Source organism: Schistocerca piceifrons, chromosome 1 (assembly GCF_021461385.2).
Source record: "Schistocerca piceifrons isolate TAMUIC-IGC-003096 chromosome 1, iqSchPice1.1, whole genome shotgun sequence".
In the NCBI taxonomy this organism is placed as follows: Eukaryota; Metazoa; Arthropoda; class Insecta; order Orthoptera; family Acrididae; genus Schistocerca; species Schistocerca piceifrons.
In genome coordinates this window covers 359109155-359128769 of record NC_060138.1, presented here as the reverse complement: position 1 = coordinate 359128769, position 19615 = coordinate 359109155, and the positions used below count along the sequence as shown (strand labels likewise).

The following is a 19615-nucleotide window of genomic DNA, read 5'->3' as shown; positions in this document are numbered from 1 at the left end:
GTAAATATGACACACTAACCTGCAGACAGGCACAACTAAAAGACACGTACATATAAGCTTGCAGCTTCAGCCTTCATCGGAAAAAGAGAAAGACATACCATTCATTCACACAAGCAAGCACACCTCGTGTACATGTGACTGACGACTCTAGCAGCTCAGGCCTGGTTGAGCTAAGTTGCAGACAGCCACAGTTACAGACACTTACACATAAACCTTTAGCTTCAGCCTTCAACGCAAAAAGAGAAATACACACCATTCATTCACACAAGTAATCACACTTCAAGCATACATGACTACCTGGCCTGAGCTGTCAGAGTTGGCAGTTACGTGTGGGTGAGGTGCTCTTGCTTGCGTCAATGAAAGGTGTGTATGTCTCTTTTTCCAATGAAGGCTGAAGCTGAAGGCTTGTGTGTAAGAGTTTTTAATTGTGCCTGTCTGCAACTTAGCGTGTCTTCTTTACAGTAAGCAGCAATCTATCTTTTCCTACATAGTTTATGTTCTACTGTTAACCACATAGGCCAACAACTAAAGATGTAGTTTAGGTAGTTGCTAAGGGTAAAACTCCCACTGCACATACCCTCGTTTCATATACATGCAGATGGATGCAAAAGGAAGGCATCTCAGTATATCAACAAGACACAATGCTGAATGTGCATCTCCACCTTCTGTGGATGCACACTGACACTTTGGTGTCATGGCTTGGTGGTACCTTGGAAGCCACAGAGCAAAAGGCGCTGACGATAATGTCAAAATCGAGAAACAACTGAAAAATCATTATGAGAGCTGTCATTCAGTTGTGTACTGACCTATAATGTAAAAGGAGTACGTGAATATATGCAGTAATCTGTTATGAGCTACATAGCAAGAGAGATCTGTTTTGCCATCATTGTAACTGCAGCTGTCCATAGAAAACATTGCACATAAAATAATGAAGAGCTACCACAAAACACGTTTATGTTACTTAGTAGGTTGGTCAGATCAGAGCTCTCTTTCAGTATCCACCCACACTGCAGAAGGCAAAGAAGTCACACATCATGGTCTAGTGGCACTGCATAGCAGTCAACAAAAGTAATTAACTTAAAGAATGGTGATCACAGATTATTAATAATGGAAAGTTGGTATGCACATGCATCCGGGTGTTGTACATAGAGTAGAACACATCATAATTAAAAACCTTCCATCCATAACACTCCAACATTTATCCATGCATAGCGCGCCCACACACACACACACACACACACACACACACACACACACACACACAAAAAACCCTGTTGTGATATGAATCAATAGCATCATCAGCTGTAAAGCAATAAGTATATAAAATAGATATAAGATGCATCAGTAGTTGTATGTAACATAATTTATAAGTATAAATATTTTAACGCTATTACCTCTGATATTTGCAAAAGCCATCATGCAAAACATGAAAATAAATAAATTAAAAAAAATTGTACGATGCAAAGTACCCTCTGCCATGCGCTTCAGTTATTTCCACAGTATAAATGCAGATGTAGATGTAGAGTTCACAAAGCATCAACATCAATTAATAGGAGAACATGATGGGTAAGTTTCTAACTGATGATATCCCAGATATGTTTGATGGACAAAATGCCAGGTGAACAAGCATATCAATGAAGCAGTTGTGCCTGTCATTTGAAGAAGAATTGTACATTCCTTTCCACACATGTATCAGCACTGTGTTGCTGATATATCAAATCTGAAGTTACCTGAAGGAGGAGGAATAGCTAGTGCTCTAAAACATGTTGTGTAGATGTTTTATTTCAGATTTCTGTCAATATGTTAGAGTCAAGATCACCTGTTGTATACAGAGACATCTCAGATTGTCACACTTGAAATTTATCTGGAGAGTCACTCATCAGTGCATGCTGCCAAGCTGTGATCACAATAACATCCACAAGAAGGTGGCCATATTTGTAGGGCAGGCTGCAAGGCGACTTCTCCAGAAGCCCTATATTTTGGTACTTAGTATGCCAGAAATGACACTGACATGCCATGTCAGTTTGACATTTTCCCCCCTTGTTTTCCACATAATGGAAGCCATTGTACTGGCATGCATACCAACTGTCCATCCCACTGCAGACAATGCCAAACAATTTGCATGAACATGAGCACATCCACAACAGTGCTTTAGCATCAAGTCAGCATGGTGAACAAAGCTGGTTGGGTAGATATAGCCATGTGGATAAGATTGTAGTCATTATGTACTGGGATCTATAGCATAGACCAATCCTCTTCCATCTTGTGGTTTCATGCACATCACACTGGCTTGGTAGCATGCCTAGTATGAACTAGACTGTCACATTTGACAAACTTATTTCCTGGAGACAGGTTAGTCTGCTCCATTTGATCTCACCAGTATAATGATATTTTTTTTTTTTTTTTTTTTTCATTTGACATCAGCTAGGGATACCAGCACTGGCATATACATTTAATTTACACTTCATCTAATGCCCCTTCACTAATGGAGAACTAACCTCTAAGACCATATAAGATGGGGTACTGCTGGGCCTATATGTACACCACCTGTCTGGAATCTCAATTACTTATTGCTATTACATTGCTCTTGAACTCCTGTGGTGTTAGCTTCATTTGAGCCATTCATTCTAAATGTTACAATTTTGATAAATATTAGTGTATATCTGTATTACTGTTCTTTATGAGACAAAATATTGCATATAGATAAATTTTTATGTAAACTGTCAGTAAGCAAAGAAGAGACTCTTTTACAGGTACCACCAGCAGAGCTGGAGGCTGTACTACTATCACATCCAAAAATAAAAGATGCTGCAGTTACATCAGTACCAGATGTAGAGGCTGGTGAACTTCCTTTGGCATATGTTGTCAAACAGCAGGGTGTATCATTAACAGAAGAGGAGGTTATATCATTTGTGGCTGGTAAGCAGGTAACACATATGTTATAAAATTCAGAAATCAATCTGCAGTAAAAAATAAATAAATAAATAAATAAATAAAATCTGTACTGTGGCCAGCACACAGAACATATGGATTAGCTAGAAAGGAACCTGCAGATATGGCCAGTGCCACCTCACAACTTGACTGAGCTACAGATTTATTGCTTATCAAGTGAAGTGGTGCAGAGCTTAAAACAGTGGACTTATATTTGGGATAAGTGGAGTTCAAATCCACAGGTTGCCACTTTGCTTTCTGTAGTGTCACACCTTAAATTATCTGCAGCACATTCTACCATTTTTTTACTTTTCATTTTTTTAAATTTTTTTATATTTTTTTGTATAAAATTATACATGTATATTGCTGCATGGCTTACATCTCCATTCGTAATCATGTGCCTTACATTTTAGATGTTACAATATAGTGTCCTGGAGTACTTTGTTGAGGTTGTTTTTCAGTTTTTCTGCTGTTATAACCCTTCATAAATTTATGTGTGGTGCCCACTATCGTGTTTGGATCTGTATTTATTTGACACGAAAGCTTACTCCATTCATGCATATTTGTATACAATGATTATACACTCACAGTAATATTTCATTGTAAACATACATTTGTCAACATAATAAGCTTCCATGTCAAACAAATATAGGTGCAAATACAACAGAGAGCACCATATTTAAATTTATTGTCCATGTTTCACTTCTGTAACAGGCTACACTCCAGACAAAAACCACCAGGAAAGACTTTCTAACACCAAATTTATACTGCATGCTAACAACGTCCTCTTTTCCAAAAATGCTTTTCTTGCTATTTCCAGTCTGCAGTCTATATCCTCCCAGTTTCACCATCATCAGTTACTTTGCTGCCCAATTAGCCTGATTGAATCTGCCTATACTCGGTTGCTCTTGTTTTACTTTTTTAATGTTCCCCTTATAATCATTTTAAAATACACTATCCATTCCATTCAGCTACTCTTCTAAGTATTTTGCTGTCTCTGACAGAATCACAATGTCATCATCAATTCTCAAAATTTTTGTTTGTTCACCCTGAACTTTAATTCCCTTTCCAAACTTCTACTATGTTTACTTTACTGTTTGCTCAATGTAGAAACTGAGTAACATTGGTAATAGGCTACAGCTCTGCTTATGCCTTTCTCAACTACTGCTCCCTCTTTCATGTCCTTCAATTGTTGTAACTTCAGGCTAGCTTTTATACAAGTTGTAAATAATCTTTCACTCCCTGTGTTTTGTCCCTGCTAAATGAAAATTTCAAGTGTAGTCCAGTAAACTATGAAAAAAGCTTTCTTTATATTTGCAAATGCTGTAAGTGTCAGTTCGCATTTCTTCAACCTATCTTCTAAAATAAGACAAAGAGTCAGTATTGCCTTGTGTGTTCCTATGTATCTTTGGGACTGAAACTTCTACCAGTTTTTCCATTCTTCTGTAAATAATTCACGTCAAAATTTTGGAACCATGACTTATCAATCTCTTCTTCATCTAGCTAGTTGGCATATAAACTTGTGGTACTGTGGTAGGTGTTCAGTAGATATGAACCTCACAATAAAGTCATATCTCAAAATATAACAAGATTTCAAGGAAATGATGAGACATCTCCATATAGGAGGAAGTTACTTAGAGTAATGAGGGTCAGAAAGAAGGGGGGGGGGGGGGGGGATCGCAGTTCTTTGGAAACATATTTCAGGCCACAACAATGGGTTAGACAGAATTACTTCATCATGTCTTGTCATTGTATTCTCTGTGCTGTGTATCTATATCTTTCTTCTTATTTACTTTCAGTTTAATCTATTATTTATTTCTTCTCCATTGGCTACCTATACCTGACCTCTCTTTTGCTGCTGTCCTCAGTCTCCCCTATCCCTTCACATAACCTGTGTTTCTACTTCTTTTCTACTTAAATATTCATTCTGCATCTCATACCCTGTATGTTCAAAATTTTCATACAGATTTTAAATTTGTGGTCTTTGTACTAAGAGTGCAGAGGGAAACAGAAAGATCATAATGAGTGAACAGAAGAAAGGAATGGAAGAAAGATGGGGAAGGAAGCAGCTGCAGGATTTTTGAGATACATGCCAGCATTTTTTTAAAGCTATTTTGGGAAAGACTGTAGTAAAACTAAATGAGGATCACTAGATGTGCATTTCAATCTCAGTCTTCCTCAGTGTATTCATTGGTGATATTAATGTCTGCACTCTTGAGAAACATCTGATAAAAACTGGAAAGATTAAATAGAGATAAAGAGCAAATTGAACAAAGCTCCAGACTACAAAGGAAACTCTGTCACATTCTATACAGAATTTAGAAATGAATTATCCCCTCTTTTAACCATAATACTCATAGTTCCCCTCCACAAAAACTGTGCTGAGTAGTTTGAAAAAAGCACAGGTACACCCATCTATGAGGCAGGCCCCTTATGTGATCCACAAGATTATTATCCAATATGATTGACATTCATATGCTGTAGAATCTTAGAACACATTCTGAGCTCAAATGTAATGAGATATCTTTCACAAAATGACTCCTTCAAGCCAACCATGGATTCTGAAAACATTAGTCATGTGAAACACATTTCCTCAAAAGATATCCTGAAAGCCATCAACCAAGGACTCAGATGCAGTATTTCTTGATTTTCAAAGTAACTGTACTGATGATTTGTTAGCAGAGATGACACAGCATGTTATCTTGTGTGTAGAGTTAGTAGCAGTCTAGAAGTAATATCAAGAATGCCCCAAGGAAATGTGGTGGGGGCCTTGCTGTTCATGTCATATAAAGACCTCACATGCAACATTAATAGTAACATCTGTCTGTTGTTTATTTATGTTGATGTTGTGGTCTTCAGTCCAGAGACTGGTTTGATGCAGTTCTCCATGCTACTCTATCCTGTGTAAGCTTCTTCATCACTGAATAACTACTGCAACCTACATCCTTCTGAATCTGCTTAGTGTATTAATCTCTTGTCTCCCTCTACGATTTTTACCCTCCACGCCGCCATGCAGTACTAAATTGGTGATCCCTCGATGTCTCAGAACATGTCCTAACAACCGATCCCTTCTTCTAGTCAAGTTGTGCCACAAGCTGCTCTTCTCCCCAATTCTATTCAGTACCTCCTCATTAGTTATGTGATCAACCCATCGAATCTTCAGCATTCTTCTGTAGCACCACATTTCAAAAGCTTCTACTCTCTTTTTGTCTAAACTATTTATCGTCCATGTTTCACTTCCATTCATGGCTACACTCCATACAAATACTTTCAAAAAAGACCCCCTGACATTTAAACCTGCACTCAAAGTTAACAAATTTCTCTTCTTAGGAACCACCAGTTTTTTCTTCCCAAATAGCAAAACTCATCTACTTGTTTAAGTGTCTCATTTTCTAATCTAATTCCCTCAGTATCACCTGATTTAATTTGACTACATTCTATTATCCTCATTTAGCTTTTGTTGATATTCATCTTATATCCTCCTTTCAAGACCTTGTCCATTCCGTTCAGCTGCTCTTCCAGATCCTTTGCTGTTTCTGTCAGAATTACAGTGTCGTTGGAAAACCTCAAAGTTTTTATTTCTTCTCCATGGATTTTAATTCCTACTCCTCATTTTTCTTTTGTTTCCTTTACTGCTTGCTCAGTATACAGATTGAATAACATCATGGGTAGGATACAACCATGTCTCACTCCCCTCTCAAGCCCCTCAGCTCTTATAACTGCATATGGTTTTTGTACAAATTGTAAATTAGCCTTTTGCTCCCTGTATCTTACCCCTGTCACTTTCAGAACTTGAAAGAGTGTATTCCATTCAACATTGTTAGAAGCTTTCTCTAAGTCTGCAAATGCTAGAAATAGAGGTTTGCCTTTCCTTAATCTATCTTCTAAGATAAGTTGTAGGGCCAGCATTGCCTTGCGTGTCCCTACATTTCTGCGGAATCTAAACTGATCTTCCCTGGGGTTGGCTTCTACCAGTTTTCCATTTGTTTGTAAAGAATTCGTGTTAGTATTTCGCAAACATGACTTATTACACTGATAGTTCAGTAAATTTGACACCTGTCGACACCTGCTTTCTTTGGGATGGGAGTTATTATATTCTTCTTGAAGTCTGTGGGTATTTCACCTGTCTCTCACACATCTTGCTCACCAGATGGTAGAGTTCCGTCATGGCTGGCTCTCCCAAAGCTATCAATATTTCTAATGGAATGTTGTCTACTCGAGTGCCAGTGCTCTGTCAAATTTTGGACACAGTATCATATCTCCCATTTTATCTTCATTTATGGCATCTTCCATTTCCATGATAATGCCCTCAAGTACATCACCCTAGTATAGATCCTCTATATGCTCCTTCTATGCTCAGGACTGGTTTTCCATGTGCTCTTGATGTTCATACAGGTGGTTCTTTTTTCTCCAAAGCTCTCTTTAATTTTCTGTAGGCAGAATCTGCCTTACACCTAGTGATATATGCCTCTAAATTCTTACATCTGTCCTCTAGCCATCTGTGCTTAGCCATTTTGCACTTCCTGTCGATCTCATTTTCAAGACATTTGTACTCCTTTTCACCTGATTCATTGACCTCATTTTTATGTTTTCTCCTTTCATCAACCAAATTTAATATCTCTTCTGTTACCCAAGGGATTCTACTAGTCCTCATCTTTTTACTTACTTCAACTTCTGCTGCCTTCACTATTTCATCTCTCAAAGCTAACCATTCTTCTTCTACCGTATTTCTTCCCTTCTTCTTGTCAATCGTCCCTAATGCTATCTCTGAAACTCTACAACCTCTGGTTCTTTCAGTTTATCCAGGTCCTATCTCCTCAAATTCCTACCTTTTTGCAGTTTCTTCAATTTTAATCTGCAGTTCATAACCAATAAATTGTGCTCAGAGTCCATATCTGTCCCTGGAAATGTTTTGCAATTTAAAACCTGGTTCCTAAATCTCTGTCTTGCCATTATAGAATCTATCTGAAACCATCCAGTGTCTTCAGACCTCTTCCACATAAACAACCTTCTTTCATGATTCTTAAACCAAATATTAGCTATGATTAAGTTATGCTCTGTGGAAAATTCTACCAGACGGCTTCCTCTTTCATTCCTTACCCCCAGTCCATATTCACCTACTAATTTTCCTACTCTTCCTTTCCCTACAATCGAATTCCAGTCACCCATGACTATTAAATTTTCATCTCCCTTAACTATCTGAATAATTTCTTTTATTGCATCATACATTTCTTCAGTCTCTTCATCATCTGCGGAGCTTGTTAGCATATAAACTTTACTATTGTGGTAGGCATGGGCTTCTTGTCTATCTTGGCTACATTAACGAATTCACTATGCTGTTCATAGTAGCTTGTGTGTGCTCCTATTTTTTATTCATTATTAAACCTACTCCAGCATTACCATTATTTGATTTTGTATTTATAACCCTGTATTCACTTGACCACAAGTCTTGTTGCTCCTACCATCAAACTTCACTAATTCCCACTATATTTAACTTTAACCTGTCCACGTCCCTTTTTAAATTTTCTAACATACCTGCCTTATTACGCGATCTGACATTCCATGCTCAGATTTGTAGAAGGCCAGTTTTGTTTCTCGTGATAACGACGTCCTGTTGAGTAGACCCCGCCCAGAGATCCGAATGGGGGACTATTTTACCTCTGAAGTATTTTACGCAAGAGGATGCCATCATCATTTAACCATACAGTAAAGCTGCATGCCTTCAGCAAAAATTACGGCTGTAGTTTCCCCTTGTTTTTAGCCGTTCACAGTACCACCACAGCAAGACCATTTTGGTTAATGTTACTAGGCCAAAGATCAGTCAATCATCCAGACTGTTGCCCCTGCAACAACTGAAAAGGCTGCTGCCCCTCTTCAGGAACCACATGTTTGTCTAGACTCTCAACAGATCCCCGCCTGTTGTGGCTGCACCTATGGTACATCTATCTGTATTGCTGGGGTGTGCAAGTCTCCCCACCAACGACAAGGTCTATGGTTCATAGGGGGGAGACAGTTATCTATAACAAAGTACAATCCAAAAAGCTGCATAAATATTCCATCAGATGATTTGAAGTGATGGAGAAGTTGGCAGTTTTGTTTAAAAGTTCAGAAATGGAAAATTGTGCACTTCGTAATATGAAAAATTTATTGTATCCTATGACTACAATATCAGTGAAACCACAACTGAAATCTGTCAACTCATACAAACCTCGGGTGTAACAGTATGTAAGGATATGAAATGTAATAATCACATAGGCAGAATCATAGATAAAGCAGACACTAGACTTCAGTCTATTGTGGGTATATTGGGAAAAATGTAGTTGGTCATAAAGGACATTGTTTACAAAATACTTGAGTGACCCCTCCTTGAATACTGTTCTAGTGTGTGAGACTCACATCAAACATCTGTAAGAGGGATGTTGAATGTATACAGAGAAGGGGAGCATGAACTGCAGTAGCTTTTTAGCTTTTTTTGACTCATGATAGAGCGTCAAGGAAATTATGAAAAATCTGAACTGATGTACGCTTGAAGATAGATGCAAAATATTTGGCAAAAGGGTTTCCACTACCAGTAGTAAGTGAGGAATCTACCACAGAGACAAGTTTATACTAATTGGCATGCACACACAGAGGTATTTTAAGCAGTCATTCTCCACACATTCCATATGCAAATGGAGTGTTCAGAAACTTTAATATGTGATACAATAAGAAGTATTCTCTGCCATGCACTGCACAGTGGTTAGCAGAGAAAGATGTAGAGTCAAGCTTACTGATTTACATTTTGTGGGAGGTCATTTACATATAACGTAAACAATGCTGTTCCATGCACTACACTTTTTAGGACATCGTGCTTTACTGTAAATAACTCTACATGTATGCCAGATTCTAATGTGTTGTTTCCTGTTTGTTATACAGGGATTTACAACATAAATTTCTTTTGAATTCCATGTCAATAAAGGTGATAATTATTAACACCGTCAAATATAATTAAACGTTTCCCTGAGACACTGAAGCAGAAGAAATGACTCAAAATTTGTGCTGCAGCCGGGACTTGAATCTGGGTCTCCTTGCTTGCTAGGCAGAAATGCTAACCACTACACCACCACAGTACAATGGTCATCATAGCTGCACAAACTACCCAAGATGAGTGCCCTCCCCAACACAAACTTCAATTCATATCTTCTGCTTATTTTCCCTTACGTTGTCACTAATGCCAGGGCTCTCTGACATTGGAATGGCAGCTTTGATCCTTATCATAGATAATGAAGAGACTTAAATCTCACGGGGAAACATTTAATTATAAGATCTCCGTTGGTGCAGGACTTTCCCATTATGTCCAATGCTGGGGTGCTGTTCCATTGTGGGAGAGCCCTGCCATTAGTGACAGTGTAAGGGAAAGTAAGCAGAAGATATGAATTGAAGTTTGTGTTGGGGAGGGCACACAGCTTGGTTAGTTCACGAGGCAATGTTGACCATTGTACTGTGGTGGTGTAATGGTTAGCATTTCTGCCTAGCAAGCAAGAAGACCCGGGTTTGAGTCCTAGCTGCAGCACAAATTTTGATTCATTTCTTCTGCTTCGATCGTTACCATAAAATATATTAGAGAGTTAATAAAGATAATGCAAGTTGGTTGAGAGAACTCAGAACATGATCAAATAATACAATATGTTGTTCCCAATCTTTATTTTTATAATTATTTCATACATTTTAGCAAAAAGAAAATGACTGGTGTTGGCCTGGTGTGATTATTAAAACTGGGATTTCGCCTCTGTAGCACAAGGATGTCAAGGCTGGTTTAATGCCCAGGCAACATAAGCAACAATTTGGGGCACCAAGCTGAGAATAAGTGCCAGAGGTGCTCAAGTGCAACTGGGTTATTAATTAGTAGCAAAAATTGTGTGAGGGCACAGAATTTTTATGTAGTCAAATTGTGGATCTCTCCTTTTAAAGTCAGAGATGCAAAGTTTTCTGTACCATTGTTGTCTTATATAAATGAGGAGTCATGTTGTCTACTAATAGTAGGGTAAACAGGAATGTTTGAAATAGAGCACAGACTGCATTTATGAAATATAAACTATATGGAAAAAGTCTATGAGGTTTGAAAGTGCAATTTATTCAAGCACATGACATAACAATTTATTACAACAGGTACTCATAATCAGAAGACTGCTAAGAACATCTGTACCTATACTTTGTTTTTAGCTCAGAGACATTGTGGAGAATCAAAGAATTTATACTGCACATGTGAAATATTTAGCAGACGATTCAGTGTTCATATCACTGTCCACATCATCCCCCCCTCTCCTGAATGTCAATGGTGTTTGAAGTTGAAATGTATGTAGTGCGCAAAACAAGTTGTGTCTTGCAGTTCACTTGGAGGCACAGTTGGTAGCAGTGAAAGATAAGATGTGTCCAGTGTCCTCATAGAACTCACATCTCAATGTTAGCTGGGGTGAAGACTGGCTTGAGCCTTTTGATGGATATGGTGGTGAAAGAGTCATAGATATCAATATTGATATTGAATATTTTGTTGCGGCACGCCAATACCATGTTTGGATCATCTTATGGTGGGTGAAGAGATTTATGAATAGCATTGTGACAGATGAAAGCCTAATTGCATGATTTAAGCCACGGTCACTGAGTAGAATGTTCTTTGGAAATTGCAGGATGGAGCATGTAGATTTGTGAGTGTTGTTGCACAAAATCCTATGCTTCAGTAATACTGTTTGATATGTTGGTAAATAACTCTCTCGGCAATCGAAGTACCTCACCATTCACTAACTCAGCCATTCTAGTGTGAGAGCTTCTTTGACAGCTGTCTCGAGGCATTGTAGAATGATAGGTAGACTGTCAGTCCAATGCTCTGAGCCTTGGCTTCTGAGAAAGGTCTTTAATTGCTGATGAAGCCATTCCACAAGACTGTTAGTAGCGGCTTGGTAAGTGCAGGTTCGAATACAGCTCGTAACGATCAATTCTGAGAGTGCTTTAAAGAACTCTTGTCCTGATCAGTAGTAACATGGAGAGGAATGCCAAAGCGCAGGATCCAGTCACAGAAGAAGTTTTTGGCTACGGCTGCTTTCGTTGTGTCTTTCGTAGGGTCGGCTTCAGGCCAACAATAAAAAAGGTCAATTGCTGTCAGGCAATATTGTTACCCTTCTGACAGTAGCAAAGGTCCAGTGACGTAAATGTGGAAATGTTCAAAGCTTTGACTCAGAGGGAGGGGGTGTTACATGCTGAGTGACTTTGTTGCAGTGACAAGCACTGCACTGGCAAACAAATGCCTCACAATCCTGTTTGATGTTTGGCCAAATAAATGCCTTATTCACCAGTCATACACTAGCCCTTACTCCTGGTTGAGAGAGTCTGTGAAGAGGTGAAATTGCTTTGTTGCAAAAATCTGCTGTAATGAACAGTCACACTTGTGGTATTGATAATTCACAGAATAGTGATATGTTCGAGCACTTGTGGTACTGATAATTCACACAATAGTGATATGTTTGAGCTCAGTATTTGGTTGCATTGGAGCTATAAGCCTAATGGTGGTTCAAGGCATATCTTTAGTTCACTGTTTCTTTATTGGGTGTTGGTAAGCACTATGAAGTCAAGTTCCTTTAGTTCCTTTGTGACAGCATTAAAGTGAGATAGTGCATTTGTTGATCCATTTTGCTTATTGCCAAACATGCTGAATGGCCGTAGTAAGTTGCTCAGTGACATCCAGATAACAAAACTGGTGCGGTGATGCTTTGTCTGGCTTTTGGTGGAAAGTAAACCCAAGTGTCTTATGGTCTTTGAGACGTGTAAAAGTCTACCTTCAAGAGTATGCATAAACTTTTGATTGAGGCATACGCCACATAGAGCTCATGGCCATATATTGTCCAATTTGCTTACAAAGGTGATGATTTCTTGCTGAAGAAAACTATAGCTTGCCATTCGTTTTGCACATATAGTAACACTGTTCCAACTGCAGTTGATGATGTATCTACCATAACTGAGAGAGGTGCATCAGGAAGAGAATTAGCCAACAATTCAACCTCTGCAATGGCAGCTTTTACTTATTCTAAGAATGCTTTCTTTTTATCAATCCACCATAGATTGTCTCCAGGTTTAGGTGAACCATTTAGCATTTCATTGAGAGGTGCTGCCAACAGTGCATGACTGCACTCTGTAGCCTGGGGTAACTGAGAAATAGTTTCCACTCTGTTTTGAAGTCGTGGAATTCCTTGTGAATTGATAAAGACCCTAAGAATTTTACTAGCATTGCTCTGAAGACACATTTCTGTGAGTTAATCACTAAACCATGTTCTTGTAGCTTAGTGAATAGTTGCTGTAGACGTGCTAGATGATCTGCCTTGCTAGACATCATTACAAGCAGGTCATCAGTGTAGATGTAACATAACACACTCAAAAGTCTTGCGCAGCATTGAACAGTCAAAATGGCATTCACACAAATTTGTAAAATCTGAAAGGAGTGCAGACAGCGGCTTTGAGCATATCGTCCATAATTCTACCATGAAAACTGAGAAAAAGGGTAAACTGAGAGGTCAGCATCTGTGTCACTGAGAAATTGTAGCTTAGCAGAGTTCTCTGTTATAAACTGTCAACAGCTGTCTGATTTGAAATTAGTCACAGTCACTACTGATTTCTGGTGGCATATCCCTTGGCACAGCTTAGTCAACACTGCCGAGATTCAGGTCCAAATCTTTTGTGATACCAGCAGTTACTCTCCCTGGTGAGCTAATTTCTGCTGGAAGAGTGTCATTGTTGTGCCACACATAACCCCAGGCAAATTAGTAAGAAAATCAGCAAATGGGGGAAAAATTTATAAAGTTTTGAATCTTTGGGAAAATACTCATATGGGGTACAGTAATAAGAAACAGAAAAGTTCCCCTTCGTAAGGAGGTGGTGGGGGGGGGGGGGGGGGGGGGCACATTCCCATTTAACCCGTCCAAAAGTCAATTTGTGCCACATTTTAAATTTATACCCAAAAAGGATCATTTTTCAAACAGAACTCTTATCACTAAATATATTCCTCACAAAACTGTTCATGTAAAAGATCTTTCCATTTATATGAATGGTATTTGAGGTATAAGAATTGGAATAGAATTTTTTTAACATAATAGTTTGCAGTTTTTTTTTTTTTTTTTTTTTGCTTGGCTGAGTATTTAAATGAAAAGTGTATGGAAATATTTCAAAGCTCGTATATTGTACTTGATGATATTTCTTTTGCAATCAGTATTGTTGAAATCAGGAGTACATGCCAACAAAGAAAACTCAAGTTCCCCTTCCCATTCACTCAATGCTCACCTACCGCTATTGTCACTGTCGTTACTTCCTACCAAGTGTCCAGTTCAGTTGAGTTAATATAATGAACTGTCGAAGTAGTGCCAGAGTGTTCTGTTTTTGTGGCAGCATTCATCAGTTTGTGATGTTATGAAGTGCTTCTTATTAGTCTCACTTCTTTTGTCTGGACTGAGGAAACAATAATGCTGGAGCCTACTACCTGTTTTATTTGTGGAAAATCTGTTTCGGAAGGAGAGGCATCAATAGTGAAGAAGGACTTGAATACCCTGAAATGTGTCAGTAAGGAATTGAAGCAGGGGGCTCATAATCTAAGAGTGTTTTTCCAAATTTTCAAAACTTTATAAATTTTCCCCCCATTTTTCCTAATTTACCTGGACTATATGTGGAGTGCCATATCTGTAGGGCCATGAATTGCTAACAGTTCAGCTACTTGGGCTTGCAGTGCTTCCAAAGAGCATTGAGGTCACCAGCACAAACTGTAAGTATTTAATGTGCAACCACAGGTAAGCGTGACAGCCACATATTCCACACAACATCATCATTAATTGCATTAACTGCCAGTGTGCAAAGATGATGAAGTAGCTGAGATGGCATGTGGCCACTGAGTTCTTCATTGCAGAGCAGATTTTCAAATCACTTAGCTTCAGATTGCATCGAATGTGTGCTTGATGGAGCTGTATTTTTCAGTGCTTGGTGGAGAAGCTAGGATATATTGTACTTTTGCAGCCATCTGCTCAAAAAGTGCAGCCAGGATGTAACTGTATTTACAGTTTTCAACATTGCCATCAGCTGTAATTTCATTATCAATTTATTGGCAACCAGTTTCAATTATACACTGTGTCACCATCAGGCCTTCTAAATACATAGTGGCTGAAATTTCCTGAAAGACATCAACAAGAAAGTTCCACATGAAAACAACTGGTATCCACATCAGCTCTTGTAAGCAACCACATATGTTGAGACCACAAACAGAAGTACAGCAAACGAGAATGTCTGTGTAGCATAACGTTTGTGTTGTATGATAATTACAATGATGATGATGATGATGATGATGATGATGATGATGATGATGATGATGGTAAGAGAAGGGAGATAGTGAAACACGACACCAGCATGTAGCCTAGCCAGCATATAGCCTACTCCTTGCGAATAACACCAACGGGGCTCCCAAGCTTAACATCCCCATCCAACGTACAGATCACCATCAACAGCATCACAAGCCCTCACTTCATGAGACACTCGTTAAGAAAAGCACCAAGGGGTCCACTAATCTTAATAGCCCCATCCAATGGATGAATCAACATCAACATGCACCATCACATGTCCTCACTTCATGAGACATGGTGGAGAGGTTTGATATTTAAACCAGGACATTGGTGCAAAGTTTGGTGATCAGGAACTTCACGCCACCACCTCTCTCCCCTTTGCTGGCCAAATACTGGCAGTGAAAACTTTTTTCCGCTACCAGGATTCGAACTGGCCTGCCCCCAGATTGAGTGCCACCACACAAGTGTGCATTAGCAACCCTGTCCATGGAGATGGGTGTAGTTGGACATAGGATCACATTTCTTGTTGGTAAGTCAGTGCTTGTTATGGTACGCATTGATTATGAAATGCAGTTGCTCATGAGTGATTGTGCACGATGCAGTTGACATGAAAACTTACATTCCAGCGCGCGACTCAATTCTTCTGGCATGGTATGCGATTTGATCATTCTGGTGCATGATTCAGAAAGGTGGGTCATTAAATGTTGTGTGTAAATGCAGTTTATTTAAACAAACAACATACACTCTAAATACTGTGAGTAACTGTGATTGTAAGACTGCTAAGAAAGTATACATCTATACTTTGTTTTTAGCTCAGATGCAGTGTAGAGAATCAAAGAGTTTACATTGCACACATGAAATACTTGCCAGATGATTCACTGTCCATATATATATATATATGTAAAATATAAATAATAATAATAATAATAATAATAATAATAATAATAATAATATACATAAATGAAATAATATTTTCACGATTTTGTCACCATAATTCTTTGACATGGTGACCCTGGTGTGAAACAGGAATCTGAAAGCAAGAAGTTCTTGGTGGCAAAATGATGAAAAATTATTATTGAATCATTTTCCATTGTAATTTATCCCTTATTATTACACTCTTCCTTGATGGAAATGGTCATCCACAGGATTAAATAACAGTTTACATTTATAGCATGAATCTGTACATCATGCAGTCTATGTGAACATACAAATTTCAATATTGAAACAAACTTGTAGCTCTTTGGTACAAGTTTTTACATACAAATTCTTGCACATAGTTTCGATTGATAGTCTTTAACATGTGTTATTCCAAGGTGGTCCTTACAATGTCCAAGCAGAGGTGGAAGCTCTGTCCCATACTTGCTGTGATTTAAAGGCAGTTCTGACGAACTTCAAATACTGCACGCCACCATAGGAGTACCTCAAGCAGAAGGCAGCACCAACAAATATTTGAACAAACCATGTAGTATCATATTCAAAAATATGGAACTGTTCTTTGTTTGAAACATTCCCCTTTACCCCACCACAGATAAAGTGTGCTATTATTCATTTATGTAAGATGACAACAGTACAGAAAAATTCAACCCCTTATGTTATAACCTTTAATCACTAATAAATTGCGTGGATATACAAACGTAGAAACAATAGCTGGTTACATGCTACCAATTCCGTATCGGTCATTCGACTGCCGTGCCGCGACATGTGGCCGGCGCCGTTCGTAGCTAGGTGGCGCTCCCGCACTCAGCCGAGTTGCGGAGCGCCTCTATCGCTGTTTGCGCGTACTGATGTGGCGGCACTATTAAATGTCGTGGCACTGTCACAACACTTTTCCCCCCTTGAAAAAAAACGCTCACTTCCTGGGAGACACGGACAGCGCGGAGACATCCATGGCCTCTTGGGAGGCCCCGAGAAGATCCCACGGAGAAACACGAGAGTACGGTCGAAAATGTCCAGGACGGAAGCCCGTGCGTGGAACGTGCCTCCTGGACGAGATGATGGGTGAAAACTCCGGAGCAGCACCCATAGGTGTCGTGGACCTGGGGGTGTGCTCCAGCGAGATGGGTCCCGGAGAAGGCGGCGTCGCGACTGGGGCCGGTTCCGGCGCACTCGGAAGTGGTAGCGACGTCGGCTGCAGCAACATGCACGGGAGATCGGCAGCAGCGACAGGACTGGCTTCTCGGGCTGGTGGAGGCAAAGGAAGGGGCGGAGGCACCGGCGTGGCCACCACTCGTGGGCGCATCTGGTCGTAATGGCGAACAACCATGCCGTCGTCCGTACGTATTTCACAAAGCCGGCGGGCGCGAAGAGCCTTTACCACCCCTGGAATCCATTTAGGGCGAGATCCATACCCTAGTGCCCACACGTCGGTGCCCACCGAGTATTTTCCCGCACGAGGGGACACAGTACAAGGCCTGACAGGGTGAAGCAGGTGCAGTAGAGTGCACGGTTGGCAGCTATGCAAGAGTTCAGCAGGGCTGCGATCACCCAGAGGCGTGAAGCGATAAGAACTCAGAAAATGCAACAGAGTGTCATCTGTGGAAAAATCACTAAGGAATTTTTTCATCTGGCTTTTGAAAGTGCGGACAAGGCGCTCGACCTCCCCATTCGATTGCGGATGGAAGGGCGGTGCTGTAACATGATGAATCCTGTGTCCAGTACAAAAATCACGGAAGGCCTGCGAAGAGAACTGAGGGCCATTGCCCGTGACGATCGTGAATGGAAGACCTTCTAGGGCAAAGATTTTTGATAAAGCCAGCGTCATCGCCGCAGTGGTGGGTGACGGACATCGAACAACAAAGGGAAACTTCGAGAAGGCGTCAATCAACAGCAGCCAATAAGTGCCGAGGAAGGGGCCAGCAAAGTCAGCGTGCACCCGTTCCCATGGCTGCACCGGGTCAGGCCACGGAGAGGGCATTGTACAGGGTGCAGCCAGTTGTTGAGCACACTGACCACACGCAGCAACCATGTGGGCGATGTCCGAATCAATACCGGGCCAATAAACGTGTCTGCGGGCCAGGGACTTAGTCCGAGAAATCCCCCAATGGCCTTCATGCAACAGTTTGAGAACATCTTTGCGAAGAGAGGCTGGCACCACGACCCGTGGAGATGCGCCATCCGTGGCCAGAAGAACAACACCATCACGAACAGACAGACGAAGTCGCAAGGCATGGTAGTTGCGAAGGGGATCTGATGCTCGGCCTTTGGTCCTGTCCGGCCAACCCCGTTGAGTAAAACCGATCACCTGATGAAGGCCGGGTCCCGCGCAGTAGCCGACGTAACCTGCGAACCTGTAAGCGGAAAACCCTCGACCGCACGACGTTCTGCCTCATCAATGTGGAAACAGAGTAGTTCATCTCGATCGAAAACCGGGTCGGGGCCCATCAGCAAATGTGACAACGTGTCAGCGTTGGCGTGCTGGGCCATGGGGCGATAGTGAATCTCATAGTGAAAACAAGACAAGTATAAGGCCCAACGTTGCAGGCGGTGAGCTGCCTTATCCGGAAGCGACGCCGATGGGCTGAACAGAGAGACCAACGGCTTGTGGTCGGTGATGAGGTGAAACTTAGAACCATACAAAAAAAGCTCAACTTTTTTAGAGCATAAATGATAGCGAGCGCCTCCTTTTCGATTTGAGAATGATGCCGTTGCGCATCGTTGAGGGTCTTGGAAGCATAGGCAATGGGTTGTTCCGACCCACCCTCATACTGATGGGTGAGAACAGCCCCTAGGCCATACTGGGACACGTCAGTCGCCAGAACCAAGTGCTGACTCGGACGGAATGTGGCAAGACAAGGCGCTGACTGCAAATGAGCCTTCAGGTGGACAAAAGCCTGCTCACACTCGTCGGACCAACAGAAAGGAACGTTTTTGCGTAACAGCTGATGCAGAGGAAGAGCTACCGCCACTGCGGATGGAATGAATTTGTGATATTAAGCAATCTTGCCTAGAAACGCCTGAAGTTCTTTTACCGTAGACGGCCGGGGTAGAGCGGTAATGGCCGCAACATGCTGACGTAGAGGACGTATACCCTCACGGGACAAGTGGAAACCAAGATAAACGATGGAGGGTTGGAAGAACTGTGACTTGTCCAGATTGCACTTCAACCCAGCCGAATGCAGAACCCGAAACAGTGAACGCAAATTGCGAAGGTGCTCCTCAGTGGAGGCCCCCGTGACAACAATGTCATCCAGGTAGTTTATGCAGCTGAGAACGGAAGCCGTGAGCTGTTGACAGTGGTTTTAAAATCACCACACAATCGCAGACTCCCGTTTGGTGATGCCCATTCGCTGGAGGTAACAGGAAGGAGAATCCCTGAAGCCATTAACCTGTGTATCTCA

The 19615-nt window shown here is 40.8% G+C and overlaps 1 protein-coding gene across 5 annotated transcripts in view; it reads left to right on the top strand.

Moving 5' to 3' along the window:
• The window catches only part of LOC124785145 (luciferin 4-monooxygenase), a 345708-nt gene that overhangs the window by 321435 nt on the left and 4658 nt on the right, over positions 1–19615 (top strand). For 4 of the 5 annotated variants that reach the window (XM_047254157.1, XM_047254155.1, XM_047254156.1 and 1 more), the window contains exon 8: positions 2754–2919. In XM_047254157.1, the coding sequence (XP_047110113.1) occupies positions 2754–2919 (166 nt within the window). Of the gene's footprint in view, positions 1–2753; positions 2928–19615 lie in introns of all 5 variants that reach the window. The other variant, XM_047254158.1, reaches the window with a different exon arrangement.